This window comes from Zonotrichia leucophrys, chromosome 7 (genome assembly GCF_028769735.1).
Source record: "Zonotrichia leucophrys gambelii isolate GWCS_2022_RI chromosome 7, RI_Zleu_2.0, whole genome shotgun sequence".
Taxonomy (NCBI): domain Eukaryota; kingdom Metazoa; phylum Chordata; class Aves; order Passeriformes; family Passerellidae; genus Zonotrichia; species Zonotrichia leucophrys.
The window spans coordinates 12,024,313-12,038,821 of record NC_088177.1 but is presented as its reverse complement, the minus strand read 5'-3'; the positions used below and the strand labels follow the sequence as shown (position 1 = coordinate 12,038,821).

Genomic DNA, 14,509 nt, shown 5'->3' with positions numbered 1-14,509 from the left:
TAATACACATGTGGACATGCACAACTTTGTGTTGTGGATGCCCCCCACATTTTTTCTCCACGTTCTGGGTCATGGGCTGTCAAATCCACATCATCTCCTTTATATACACCGCTGGTTAAAATAGGGGTGGAAGTCTTGCATCCTTTGGTTTCAGTAAGGCCAAGGTTTTACTTTCCATAATTGCTAAGCTTGTATAGGACCCCACAGAATAAAATGGATGGTAGATATTTTTGAATGCTTAGTGGAAGAAAAAAAAAAGTAATAATAAAAAAATCTAAAACGGTGCAGAAAATCCAAAGGATAATGAGAATTGTTTATACAGAAACTTTCAAGCTCTAATAGCTTCCATATAAAGTGAAAACTGAGGAAGCAGAAAACACCTAACATCTTTCTACTAATAAAATGTTCAGAACTATTAAAATGCAAGCCAAATTTATGTCCCAAGCCAGCCAGTATAGATATATCTTTACATTTTATTTTGATGCCACAGATAGGCATTATCCAAAATTCAAGCTTGAGATTTTTTTCCTTTTTTTTTTTTTTTTTTTGTGAGCCTAATTTATTTTTGTACATTTCTACTATTTAGACCTGGGGCTTCTGCACTGTTGTTAGCTGAACAGCCAAGAGTTTTGAATCTCCTGGGAATGCTGGCTGCAGAGCAGAATACCCAGCTTTATTCTTGAAAACTTCCCTACAAAGCTTTTTATACTGCTTGCATCCTGAGTGGATTTGTCAAATATAAAAACCTGCTAACACCTTTGGAAATGCTAAACTTTGAAAAACATCCCAGTTTAGCCTGTTTGTTGTTATTCATGCATCATATTTTCTATCCTCTTACAATTTATTGCTAGTAGTATTTGCATGGACACAGGACCTTTTTTATTCAGCAGCTCTTGAGAGAAAATACAAAACTCTTTTCTTCTTTGTCAACATAGCTGCTCCTTTGTGGATTTGAGTACCACTGTTTAACCTTTAGTGACTGAAATGCTGTCTTGCCATGTTTGCTTCCAGACTGGTGCAAGTATCAGGGCCTGACCAAGATGAAATCCTGGGTAGAGAATATCTGAGTTTTAAATAGGGTTTAGCTGCAGTACCAGAGTCTGCTCCTGAGGATGCATTTTCATGTTGATGGCAGATAAAAATTAGGGAGGTTACTTGTTACCTTTGAAGACAATGTACTATAATAATTCATGTATTAAATGTATTAATATAATCCATCTTGAATGTCATATAGAGAGTGGCTTGAGTTGGCCACTGTAAACATTTTCTCTTTATTTAAAGTGGAAACAGAACTGATCTAAAAGTCACAAAGACACACAACATTTTTTGAGAAGCCTTTTGAATTTCTCCTGTCTCATTTTAACTGGTCACTGTTAGGTGTCATGAAGCAACAGCTGTTTTATCTTCATTGTTACCCTTGGGGACCTCCAGGGACGGAATTATGGCTTCAAAATTTAAAATAAATTTGTTTCTAAGCAGAAATCTTGCTGCCTTTATGCGAATGTCATTAGTAGTTTAAGATGTGGAGAAGCCCCACAGAAAATTACTTGGTAGTAAGAAATTTGTTCAATATTTGTTACATGTGGTCATTGGTTCTTTAACAGAGACTTTCCTTTCCCCTGTCCCCTCCATGTTTCTTATTTTAAGAATAAATGAGACAAGAGAACTCAGTGCTGTGATCTAAGTCCTCAGATTATGATAATAATAAAACAACAGTGATCAGAGGGCTTAATATTAGCATACAAAGAGAAAAAAAATTACAAATGGATATTTCTGGATGGAGGAGGGGGGAAATATGAAATAATTTGCAAATTTTTATCTTGTTTGCACCAAAAAAGGGCATTCTTATGGAATAGTTTTATTTCTGCAAATGAAACATTTGATGGAGAACAGCATTCTCTGGAAAACCAACTGGATTCAGATAGTATCTCTCCTTGTTCCATGAATTAAGCGCTTCACAACCTTTTTGTTTAAAAATGTGTCCTTAAAACCATACTGATAGTGGGCTACCACTGATTGAAAATCTACCACTGGAATGTGAGCAGGATGCCAGAGTTGGATGATTGATTTAATGGTGGAATAAATGGGCATTTGTTCCACTCCATCATCAAGATGCTGAGGGAATTATTTTACCAAATAGTTCTTTGCTTATCAGCCTTGACCACTGCTTTTTTTTTTTGATAAATTCAGGTCTCTTTCTGTCACTCCCAAGTGTAGCTGGAATTTTTATATTTTTTAAAATGATCTAATTTTTATTCTTTCTTTCCCCAGGCCCCAATGTTTTCCTGGTCCAGGCTGAGAGATGCTGACCCTATTCTCCGGTGTGAAATGGCCTCTACTGGGGAGGTATCTTTTAGATTTGCTTTTTTTTTTAAACTAAGTTGACTTTAAACATCATGAATCTTTGAAAGTGATCTTATTACTGCCTGAATCATGATGGCATCTGTTGCTTCTTCAGAAAATTGAAAACATCTTTCTTAGCTGCAAAACCCCCAATGTCCTGGAAAACCCAGGTTTTTCAGCCACTGGATGTCCCTGTTTACCTGCATGTCAGCTCCCTGAGTGGGACCTGGTTGGTGTGATGGCCTGAAACGAGTTTATCTGAGAATTTTTGGGTTCTGGGTGGCTGTTTTATGACTCATGAGCTTCTGAAAAACAAATGGTGGCAGCTCCCAAGCCCCGTGGACAGCAGTGATGTGGAGAAACCCAGGCATGAGTGGCTGGTCAAAGGGATGTGCCAGTTGCTTAAAGACAGCAATAATGTGTGGTCTTTTCTTGTTGCCTGATAACAAAGTGAAAGAAAGGGACAATAAAATGTGGTGTCTGCAGGGGCTGTGGGCAGGATGAGCCTGGGCAGCTTTCCCCACTCTCTCTTTGTGTAGCCAGGGTGTGAGGTGCTGCTGGAACATCTCCTGGTGTGGTTATGGCATGATGTGAGGGCACAGGGCTGGGCCAGGCTCAGCATCCTCACCCTCACAGGCACAGGTTTCCATCCATATCACCTGACTCACATAGAACAAAAGATTTCATTCATTATTGCTGAGCTGTCAATGGTATCCATAGATACACCCAAGTAGTCTTTAGATTTTATGTGTTCTGTTACTCCTAGAATAAGGTGCAGTAGCAAAAACTTATTCTGGACCAGAATACCCTCTTAGAAAGTGATTAAACACTGAAGAAATTTGATCAGACTTAAGCAATTTGATCAGACTTGCTGTACCATCTGGGCAGGTGGCAGATCCTGGGCTGCTCCATCGGATGTGAGCTTGGGTATGTCCAAAGGAAACATTTACCATTTTAGTATGGAAAAGTACCCAGATACAAAGTAAGGACAGCCTCAGGCCTCCTACACCTCTCCAGAATGACTTTATTTTACTCTTCATAATGTGATGGAAATCAGTATTGCAGAAGATTTCCTTTCTGTATAGTTAATGGGCAGAAAAAAGTCAAGTGACTTCCTGATTTTCAGAACAAAATAGGATATAGAGACAACCTCCTCACCAAAAAAAAAAGGCATAAAAATGTGACTAGGGACAAGAATTATTTTTCTGGGCTTTATACAGAGTTAGAGATTACCATGGTCATAAAGGAGGGATTATTAACTTTTATGAGTTGGAAAGATCCATATTCACAAATGCCATAAAGTGTGACAGTTATGAAAGTCTTTCTTATAGTGAAGTAAGGATAATAACTTGCTTTGGGTAAAAAGCTCAGTTATTCCTCACAGACATTTTTCACACACATGGCTTGATCTGGGCTTGAATTTGTCACATCTGTCTGGCAGAGATTTATTTTGCTGGAAGCCATGGTTCCCACAATAGGGGAAGACAGTGCTGGGGTCCCTTTGAGTATTGGGGCTGTGGACAATGCCACAATGATAAACCTCTCCTGACAGGCTGGGAGCCTACAAGGGACGGTCTGTCTGTCACCCTGAAAAGCCCAGGAATATCAAACACATAGAAACATATAGAAAACATAGAATATTTCATATTGTCATGACTTTTTTTATCCCTTCCCTTGTGGGATTTTTATTTGTTTAGTTCTCTTTTTTTTTTTACTTCAGTAGATCTGGCAAATCATAATTTATTTTTTACGTAATACTATTTTCTGCTCACCATGGTGAGACCAGGAATGTGAGGGCTCACTCTGAGATGGGAAGGACCATAAGAGGAAAATGGGAGAGCAATTCTCAATCAGCTCCTTTATCCCATCTGTATTTGTTGGTAGATTCGTTATTTCACAGAGAAAAATCAGTGACAGTTTCTGCTTCTGATTGTTTTTCCACAAGTGTGGAGCTGACCAGAAAAAGTGAAGGTTGGTTGGTTTTTAGCTTTTTAAACTTTCACAAAAGCTCATTCATTCCTCTTTTTGTCACCAGAATTCCAAATTTTGGTTAGGAATGCAGTTGAGCTCTTTCAGAAGATTGTTATCATGTGATAGTCTGTCAGCAACTGAGCTCCACATCCAGTTCTGAGTGCTGGAGAGCTGCTAAATGATTCTTACTGGTTTCTTCCTCAACTGTTTCTTTAAAATTATAATTTATTTTAACTAAATTATTATTCAGTGGCCTGATTGCTTTGTTCTTATAAATACTAAAATTTTGCTTGAATTTTGTTTATCTGTGGACTTTTAATGGAAAAACATCTTTATATTCTGTGGTTTTCCTTCACAAGCAATGGCAGGAGTGCATGAGAGCACAAGCCCAGCCTTGCCCTGCTTTGCAGGCACACAGAGGAGCATGCCTGTGTGCACAGCTCTCACTGGTGTCTAAGCCTTCCATAATGTTAAATAATTTGCAGTGCAATCCCAAACACTGGAGCAGAGGCTGTGTACAGCATCCCAATAACTTAGCAGAATCAATTGTTACTCCTCAGTGTGCTGTTTGAAATGAAAGCATTGCTTATTCCTTCATTATTGCTTCATTCAAATGATGAGATTTGTCTGCAAAGATTTTCTGATTTATTCTGTTCCCCATGCCTGCAGGCTCCATGCAAAGCAGTCTGTCTTCTTCCCACAGAAACAGAAGATCCTCTTAGAAAATGTCATTCCTGTTTCTTTTCAAAGCAGTGTTTTGGGTTGTTTTTGGGTTTTCCCTCATGCATTCTTTGTGCTTTTCTGCAGGTTGCATGCTTTGGGGAGGATGTGTACTCTGCCTTCCAGAAGGCTCTGCTTGCCACAGGGTTTACATTTCCTAAGAAAGGAATTTTGATTGGAATCCAGGTGAGTCCTAAAAATCAAAGCTTAGAAAGGACCAACACAGAGGAGCTCAGTAGCTTTTGCCTTGTTTCCATTCATGTGGCTTTATGGCTCAAATGTGTTTCTCTGCATTTCATCCTGAAGTGCAATGGGACAGCGAGGAGCAAACAGGAGAGATCTTCACTGCATTCAACAAGGCTGGTCTGGAGGGTTTTCCCTCTATCTATAACTACCAGGGTCTCCTGGCAGCTACAGAAGTTTTTTCTGTCACACAGAGCAACTTTCAGTGATGACAGCAAGAGATGAAACCCTAAAATCCAAGCTCTAGTGTATCAGTGAGTCAGGGCACCTGCAGAGTCTGCATCCAGGAGGCAATTCCTCTGAGGAGGTAGAAAAATCAGAAGTTTGTGAGCCAGGAAAGAAGAGCCAATGCTACATTTTAGTAGTGATATTTCTGGTTTCCACACTTTGTCAGAACTACCTCCTTAAAGGGATTGCCTCTCTGATGTGGAGCCTGACTCCATGCTAGACTTGAGCTTGGATTTTTGGGTTTCATCTCTTGCTGCTATCATTGAAAGTTGCTCAGTGTAACAGAAAATTATAATGATGTCATGATGGGAATGCTCTCCAGTGCAATGGGTTCTGCAAAGAGCCTTTACATGAAGAAATTCCTGATGGATTTTCCTTAGGAACAGCCCTGCCCTTTTCACAGGCCTGGATCAGCAAGGAAGTTGTGTGTTTCAGGATGAAAACACACAGAAAAGGAAAAAAGTCTTGGTTCTTTATCAAGGAATAGTTACTGACTGCATAAGGTGCTGAAATCAGAGACATTTGTAAACTTTGGGATGTTCCTCAAAAGTTCATGCCCTTCCAATGCATCTAGAACATTCTTGGGCCCCAGAAAACCATCTGGTTGTGTCCTGCCATTTTCACATTGTGCTTGCAATAAGCTGATGCTCTACATGATTGCATAAAGCTGATAAAACAAAAACCATAGAAGAGATGAATTTTCCTGTCAGACAACTGGGGTGTGAAAAATGTCTTTGGCTGCTTGTGCCAGCAGAGGATGTGAAGGAAGTGTGTGAAAAGTGGCCAGAAAGGAACGTGACTTCTGCTAACAAGGATTACTGCTGAGTCCTTAAATATCAACATATAGACACACATCTGGGGATGGAAACAGTTGCTCTAAGTTACCTCTAATTAGCAGAAAAATTGCTTGCTACCTAGGTAAAGTTTAAAAGTTCAGTATGGAACTCTGGGCAGTTGGTACTGTATGTCTACTGTATATACTGCATATTTTAAAACAGCATTTAAAAAAGGAGAAAGGCAAAGCCAGGAGGAGAAAAAAGGAGAGAGACCAGTGTTTAAAGTTTAAGTGTGTTTTCCAGATAGCAGCTAAAGGGGAATGGGCAGAAAAGAAAGTCATTTTAGCTATAGAAAGCATTTATAAGTTCTGTGTCAGTAGCTGTTAAACTGAGCCAAATGTTCTTTGTAGAAAGGTGTTAAGAAGAAAAAAAGAAGGGAAAAATAAAAGATAAAACAAAGCCCAAAGCTCAACTCCACAAACCTTTTAAAAATAATAAGACTCTGTCTTTTTAATGAGTGGTTTACAGTTTATTTTCTTGCAAAAGAAACTTAAAAACAACAAATCAATCCCTTAAAGATCTCTCTGCATCTCAGCATATTTCTTCTATAGTTAAACTCCAAATCAAGAGGTATAAAGTTGATTCTGAGAACCAGGCATTGCCCCCTCCCCAGTCTGGAGATTGTCACCTATGTACTTTTCAATGGGCTGCTTTGAAACAGAAGGGAAATAAAGCCCTGTGGAAAGGGAAGGTTGAAATGTTGCCCTTCACTGACATGCAGACTGTAAGTGGTTTTTGAGTATTTGGCTGGAAAAAGGGGAGCCCCTCTCTGCAGAAATAAGAGGCACAAGGAATGAGGCATCAGGCAGGCTGTGAACACCAGCACTCTTTTTATTTCAATCACAAACATGAACCCACCTGCCTCATACAGGCAAAATTGTTGGGCTGTCCTCACAGGGAAACACAGCCTCTCTCGACCACCACTGAGTGCTTTCAAATGCCAGGATGGTTTGTGCACCCTGTTCTGGTGCACAGAGCACACACACAAGCTCCCCTGGTTGTCTCTGAGGAAGGTGCTGTGATTCACCTGCAGTAGATGGTGAGCTCAAAGCACTCCCTAATTTTGAAGGCTTCATTGCTTCATGACTAGCACCTTACCCTGATTTTTATCTATGGCAGAGGGAGAAGTAAGAAGCAAAATGGTCTTGAATTCTGCTTCTCTCCAAAGCAGCTAGGCTCATATTTCAGTGATTTGGTATGCTGCACATTTATACCTTTGCTATTAATCATGTTGAAGTTAGAGGACACTGCTTCTTGAAGGTAAAAGTCAAATGCATGTAGTTAACAGGAGTACAGAGGGAGATCCTGGTTTCCTTGCAAATGTTTCTGGGGTGTTTTGCAAATCAAGATCAAATGGTGCTGCTGTGATCTGCAGCCCAAACTGAGCCCAGGGCGCCCAGGCAAGGAACCCACCTTGCTGGTGTGCAGCTCCAGAGGTCACCTCCTGTGCCTTGCTGAGCTGGGGACAGCCCAGTTACCACCCAAGCTCAGGCAGGGGAGTGCTCCTTGCATCCAGGGCTCAGCTCAAGGCAGATTGGGCAGCTGGTGGGGACTGAGAGCCTGCTGGGCTGTCCTTCAGCTGAGAGCTCTCAGTGACACTGCCCAGGGCAGGGATCCCCAGGATCTGTGAGCTGTGATGCTCTCCCAGGGGAGATGGAGTATGACTTCCATGGTAGACAAATGAAATGTCAGCTGATAACCTATCTCTTCCCACAGTCTGGAGAAATCTGTGATGCTGAAACCCTGACTCAGCCATTAAATAATTTATATTTTATGTAAAAAAGTTAAAAAGCTAGTTTTTTTCTTTCCTGATTGGGCTATTCAATCATATCTCTGGGATGGAGTGCATCTGTCTTACACACAAGATGCAGAAAGCATTAATAGAGTATTTTATTTTTAAATCCTGGCACTCCAAGTCTGTTGTTTCAAGGTAACCTTCTACCTTGGTTCCTTACACACCAGAATTTTTGCATCCTCCACTGTGGGTTTGGATACAGATCCAAGATTCTCACAGGAGATGGGTTGGCTTCATTTTGAGCTGGATCTCAGTGAGAACTGATGTATCTGTATTGAATGAGCTAAGGATGTAGTTCTTTACAAACAGCAAGGTTTGCTGGAAAACATGAGGGGTTATAAGAAATGGAACTTTTCAGATAAAGGAAAAAAAAGGCAATTCTCCTACAATAAATACCTTCCACTAAGTAAATCTGCTTGTACTTTTCACCTTTAGTAACTAATGCTTCCTTACACAGGTTATTTCAGCCAGCTTGTAAATCTGAGGCTGCTCCAATGCAAGCTGACAGCTGTAATTTCTTTTCATAGAGAGGCTGTTTTATGTGTCACAAGTGTTCAGTACATGTTTGATAGAAGTTTATAATACTGTTGTGAAAGCCAACACCCCTGACCAGAAGGCAGAACCACTCTCTCTGACTGGGAAGCTGCCAGCCCTGTCACACTGTATATTTATATTTTCCAGCTAATGTACAGAATGAGATGGCTTTCAGAATGAGTGCTCAGGAAAAAAACAAAACCCTGTTTAGTTCTTTTCTTCTTAGGAAATTGTTGACCCTTCAGGATATTGCTCTCTCATCCATAAAGGTTAAGCTATCAGGAGCTCCAGCAGGAACAAGGGAGCTTGTAATAATCTTACTTGCAAATGTATGTGAGACCAGAGCAGGCTAAGGTTAAAAGCAAGGTTTGGCTTGCCTTGGGAGTGAGAAGGGCATGTGTTGTATGTGATATTTGCATTGCTGTACCTTCAACATCCCCAAGATACTTAGGCTGATACTTTCTCTCACCTGTTATCTAAAACAGCCTGTTCAAGTGGAGATGTCTGCAGGAGGTGGTTGTACCTTTCTAAATGATGTTGAGTCTGGAAATGCATTATAAACAGTCTTTCAAAGGTGCTGTAAGTCAAGCATTCAGGTCCTTATGGGAATGTGGCATCCTAGCCTCCTGACTCCATTTCCATATTCCCACTTAGAAGTGCACTCACACATGCACAAGGTCTTATTTGTGTGAGTGTGCAAACAGAGCACTCACAGGCAGCCCAAAACCATCCATATATCTCATCTGCCAGAAAAGAAAGCAAATGTTTGAGCAATGATTGAAAATATATTTAATTAACAGCTGAGAAGACTCTAGTTGGTGTATTTGAGAAGGAAATTGCTCAGATATTTAATATAAAGTAGCAAATCTTTAGTGGTTGCAGTCTGACTTAGTATGGGAACACTTACTGTGGTGTAACACAATATATCTTAGTTCAGAGTCACTTGGGCTTCAGGATCCAGACAGTTTTCTTGGGAATGGTGCTGTACATGCACGTGTAGACATTTCTGTCCATGCACACACTCAGCACAGAAAGGGGAATTTGCCTCTTAGCACAGTGGACAGGAGCTTCACGTTGCCCAAAGATGTACTGTTCCAAATCCTACCTTTGGTGCTATATCTAAAAAATGTCCTTTTTCAGGAGTCCTTCCGCCCCGGGTTCCTCAGTGTAGCAGAACTGCTGCATGAGAAAGGCTTCAAGGTAGGTGGCTCCACTTAGTTAAAACTGGAGAGCTTTCAAAATCTCACATGTCCTCAGCCTGCTACAGAAACGTTGGAGCTCCTTTGGGGATAGAGAATAAAAGGGTGTTTTCAGTGTACAAGAGGGATTTTTAGCTGAGTGATCCATAAAGTCAGCGGGTACGACCCAATTAAAAGTTTTCATGTTTGTTTAATTGAGAATATTGGTGTGAGGGAAGGAAACACCTTGGCTCTGCAGCTAAGATGACATTATACGCTCCCCCAGCTTCTCCAAGAAATAAAAATGCCAATGGGATGCCATGTATGGCAGGAGACAAGGAAGGAAAGCCCTTTTGTATGGAGTATATCTGTGTAGTGCTGCATTTTCAGTGACACTCACAGACTGCAGATAGATGAACTTTGTGGTGTTTACATCACTCTTGTAACTCCTCTGTATTTTGCACCCATATGTCTATGGAAAAGCAGCACAGCCACAGAAGATTGGTGAGAGTTCAGCTTTTCAAAACTTAGCACTAGGCATTAAAAAGAAAATAAACATGGCAAAAAAAAAAAATACAAGTGATTGAACTTAAGCCCTATTGGAAGTCACAGGGATTTAGGTTTTCCTAAGCCACTTCACTGCTTCTGGAAGTGCTGCTAGCATTCACTGACTATCATCCATCGGGAAATCACAGATAACGGAAAGTTGGGAAGGTTGTTCTGTTCTCTGTGTGTCTCTCTATATGGAGGGACATCCCTGTTATGAAAAATGCCCTCCAAAATCAGCTCTGACAACAAGGCTATGTGTTGGGTCAGGCCCAGATGAGCTCTATGAAAAGTTTTGGTGTTGTGAAGTACATAATAAATATCCCTTCTTTTCCTGGGACAGCTTTATGCCACAGAAGCAACCTCAGCCTGGCTCAATGCTAATGGCATCCCAGCAAATCCTGTGGCATGGCCATCACAGGAGAGCCAGAATCCCAACCTCCCTTCAGTCAGGAGGTAAGAGACCAACCCACCTTGTCCAATGTGTGCTTACAGTCCAGGACAGCAAATGCAAGGGGCAAATTGATGGTCCTGTTGAGATCAATGGTAGGGATTTAATGGGGCTTTGAATTCAATCCAAAAGTTTTGGTTTATCTGATTCTGTCTGGAGATGCCACAGCAGGGAGGTTTCAGCTTAATGAGCATCTCATTGCACAGTCCTGTTTAGTATGGCTTACATGTATTGCTCCATGCTATATTTGCATACAAGGATACATGAAATCTGAATATTTAGCCTTTAATGACAGTCAGTCATGCCTTTACCTGAGTGAGAGTCATGCCTTTAACTGAAGCATGACTGACTGTCATTAAAAGGCTAAATAAACATCTCAGTTGTGCTGAGCTGTATCAAGGCTGAATATTGCTTTGCATTCCTGACTAGGACTGAAATAAATCCAAAATCCTGAATAAAGCTTAGTGCCTTAACCCCTCCTCCCTTGTTTCTTGAGCAAAGACTAAGCTCAAATGACATTTTTCAGGGTTGTTTAGCTGCTTGCCTATGCTGTTAATTTGAGGTTTTTATTAGGAAGGACAGACTGTCACACTGTCTTGTGCCTTGTCTCTTCAGGCTGCTGAGAGATGGGAAGGTAGATCTGGTGATTAACCTGCCCAACAGCAGCACCAGGTTTCTCCATGATAATTATGTGATCAGAAGGATGGCTATTGACACTGGGACTGCTCTGCTCACCAACTTCAAGGTATTTCCCATATTGTTCTTTCTCCTCTTAGACATAAGAACCTTCAGAGCTTCCAAGCCCTTGTGACTGTAAATTCCAGTCTGTTTGGACCCTCATTATCTTTGACAAATAATGTATCTGAAAATCATGGTACAGTTCAAATATATCTTCCTTTTGCTACTATACAAAATGACATTGCTCTGAGTAAAACAAAACCCAACAAAGAAATACAAATTCTGAAGTCCTGAGTCCTGCATTGTGCAGCTGACATTGTTGCTGCATCATTGTCACTTCAGAGCAAACATCTCACACAGGGTTGCATGTAACTTCTTGAAATTAGGCATGGGAAGTGCTTTTTAGTGAAATAATATCCTGGTATGCTCCTTAAACCTTACAGCAGGATGTAGCTGTGCTTTCTTGAGTGATCCATGGGGCAGTCCAGTTCAGAAGAGCCATCCAGGTGGAATTGCTGCCTTTCCTGTTGCAGTCCCAGTTGGCAGTCCCTGTGGGTTTTATGTAGCTCCTGACAAAGCTCTTCACACACTGATAGGGAATAAATATTAGGGAATGCAAGGTGGGACTCCTGCTGCCAGCAGCACCTTGCCTTCCTTTGCAAGGGGCTTTGACACAAAAGAGCCTCATCTGGTTCTCATTAAGCACAGCAGCCAAACTTTCACTGATTTTGGTGGCCACTGACATGGAGCCCAGTGCCTTGAGCTGGTGTCCAGCTGTTCAAAAGCTTCTGCTGTGGTTGGAATGAGTGGAGGCAGGGAGAGTGACAAGCTGAAGGTTCACAGGATGATGTCCAGGCATGGTTAGCAGGAATGGGGAATTGAAGATGCATCATTGCCTACTAGCAAAACACCTTCTGACTACCACAACAAGGGTCCCCAGCCAAAATTTATTACCACACCTGCTTGATGCCTTTCACTGAACTGTTTGGATTGTAGAGTCTTAATCTCTGAGTTTGAGAGAGGAAAACAAGCCTGGTTCTCTTTACATTTGGGCTGTAAACAACAGCTCTCATAGGACAGAGCTGTCTTGCAAAGGACGCCTGGGCACATCTGCATCTCTGCAGCTGGACACACAGGCTCCAGAGGCTGGAGCATATCCTGTGCCCAGCCACCTTGAAATTGGTATTGATTTGGATGAAGTCGAGGACTGGAGCTGCACCAGGAAGTTTCAGGGTGGCAGAGCAGAAGTGTGGAGCCTGCTCTGTCATGCAGCCTTTGCAATGCTCACTCCTCCTCTGCTTTGTATTGACAGGTGACAAAGCTTTTTGCTGAAGCTCTCAAATCCTCTGGAAAATTGGACTCCAGGAGTCTCTTCCACTACAGACAGACTGACAAAGGGAACACTGCATAGAACTCTCTCCAGCCTGCAATCTTACTGCTTCTGGTGCCTCAAAAGAGAGTAGATTTCAGATCATCCACCTAACCATCTTTCCATCTATTTTGCTTTTGTTTGGTCTTTTTCAGCCTGCAGATTTGATGGGAGAAAAAGGCTGCATGTGTGTGTCCTAGAATTGTTCCAAAGTTCTGCTCAGTCCTTCAGGCTATTATCATTACTGTTTTTTACATTCTCATTCAATATTGTGAATTCAGGTGGCTCTCCCTGTATCATAAAGACTCTTTCTCAGACTTGTTTCTGCCTTCAAAAGGGGAGAACTCCCCAAAGACTTCCCACATGTTGCTGTCCAACACTTTGTGCCGTGATTGTGGGCATTAAAATCAAATCCTTTGAAAATGAAGTGAAAGTGTTGCAGTGCTTTACCCCCTCCCAGTTCAATGACCCTTTCATTTCCATTCCACCTTTTCAGCTCTGGCAGCACCTTCAGCTGCTGTGTGTGGAGCAGATCCCTGCTGTAGCATGTGGAGGTGTGTTTTCCTTGGCTGTCTGCAGAGCAGCTCTGTGTCCTGCAGCACATGCAGGGCCTTCTCTAAACCTGGAGCAGCTGAGGAGCATGTATCTGTCATGCTTGGCCTGCAGGATGCACACAGCACACCCAGGAGCTGGGAGCATCCAAGGCTGGACAACTTCTCCGATACTTGCTAGAGTAAGCTGAAGTGGAATGTTTTCTTCCAGTGGATGAGAGGATCAAACCTGGGCTACTTCTTGTGTGTGCTCCCAAGAAGCTTTGAGTGTGTAGGAGAATCAAGGTGAAGAGGTTTTCTGTTTTTTGTTTTTCTTTTTTTTTTTTTAATTTTTAATTAATGCTGAAACCTATCAAGCAGGCTATAAAATCTGATGAGAGGTGTTCCTGATATGAGCAAAGGTATGAGCAACCACATGTGATTGCCTTCAGTTACCAAGGGATTCTCTGAAGTCTAGGTGCCAACTGCCAAGACCAATTATTGAGCCAGACTTTATTTCTGGTTGCCATCCCAAGTGTTCTTTTCATGATGTTTCTTCAGTGCTATATTTTGTGATGAACACAACCCTGCCTGCTGTGCACAGGGAGAGCTTTGCACTTTTAGAGTGGAGATGTTATTAGAAAAACTCACAACAACAACAACAAACCCCCAAACCAACCAAAACTCCAGAAGAGCCCAAAGGCATCAATTGTTCACCCATTCAGTTGTGAAATGAGTGACTAATGGTGGTTAATGAAGCAGCCCTCCAAAGGCAACCTGTTCATGTTTCTTCAGTGGCAAAAATCCCATTAGCAGCTGGTGTCATCTCACATCCACCCACCCTGCTTTCACCTCTAGTAGAGAAAAAAGCTATATCTTAAAACATCTGTATTCTCTTGTTCTTCTTTTGTTTTGTCACTCATCTTATGAGTTGAAAATGAAATAAATTCCTGGATTTTGACAGCTACTCATTCTTAAATTCTGCATGGCCAGATTCTGCCCTTTTTTTGAGTCTTCTTTTTAAAGCATTGGTGAACACTGGTGTGTTAAGAAACCATCATTTTTACATGTGACAGTGACCACATCA

General features: G+C 41.5%; 1 protein-coding gene across 1 annotated transcript in view; it reads left to right on the top strand.

Annotated features, from left to right (window-relative positions):
- The window catches only part of CPS1 (carbamoyl-phosphate synthase 1), a 97,852-nt gene extending 84,617 nt beyond the window's left edge, over positions 1-13,235 (top strand). Inside the window, exons 33-38 of the mRNA XM_064718040.1 lie at positions 2,272-2,346; positions 5,122-5,220; positions 9,811-9,870; positions 10,738-10,850; positions 11,461-11,590; positions 12,836-13,235. Of these exons, the coding sequence (XP_064574110.1) occupies positions 2,272-2,346; positions 5,122-5,220; positions 9,811-9,870; positions 10,738-10,850; positions 11,461-11,590; positions 12,836-12,934 (576 nt within the window). The 3' untranslated portion in view covers positions 12,935-13,235. The remainder of the gene's footprint in view (positions 1-2,271; positions 2,347-5,121; positions 5,221-9,810; positions 9,871-10,737; positions 10,851-11,460; positions 11,591-12,835) is intronic.
- Positions 13,236-14,509: the final 1,274 nt, after the last annotated feature.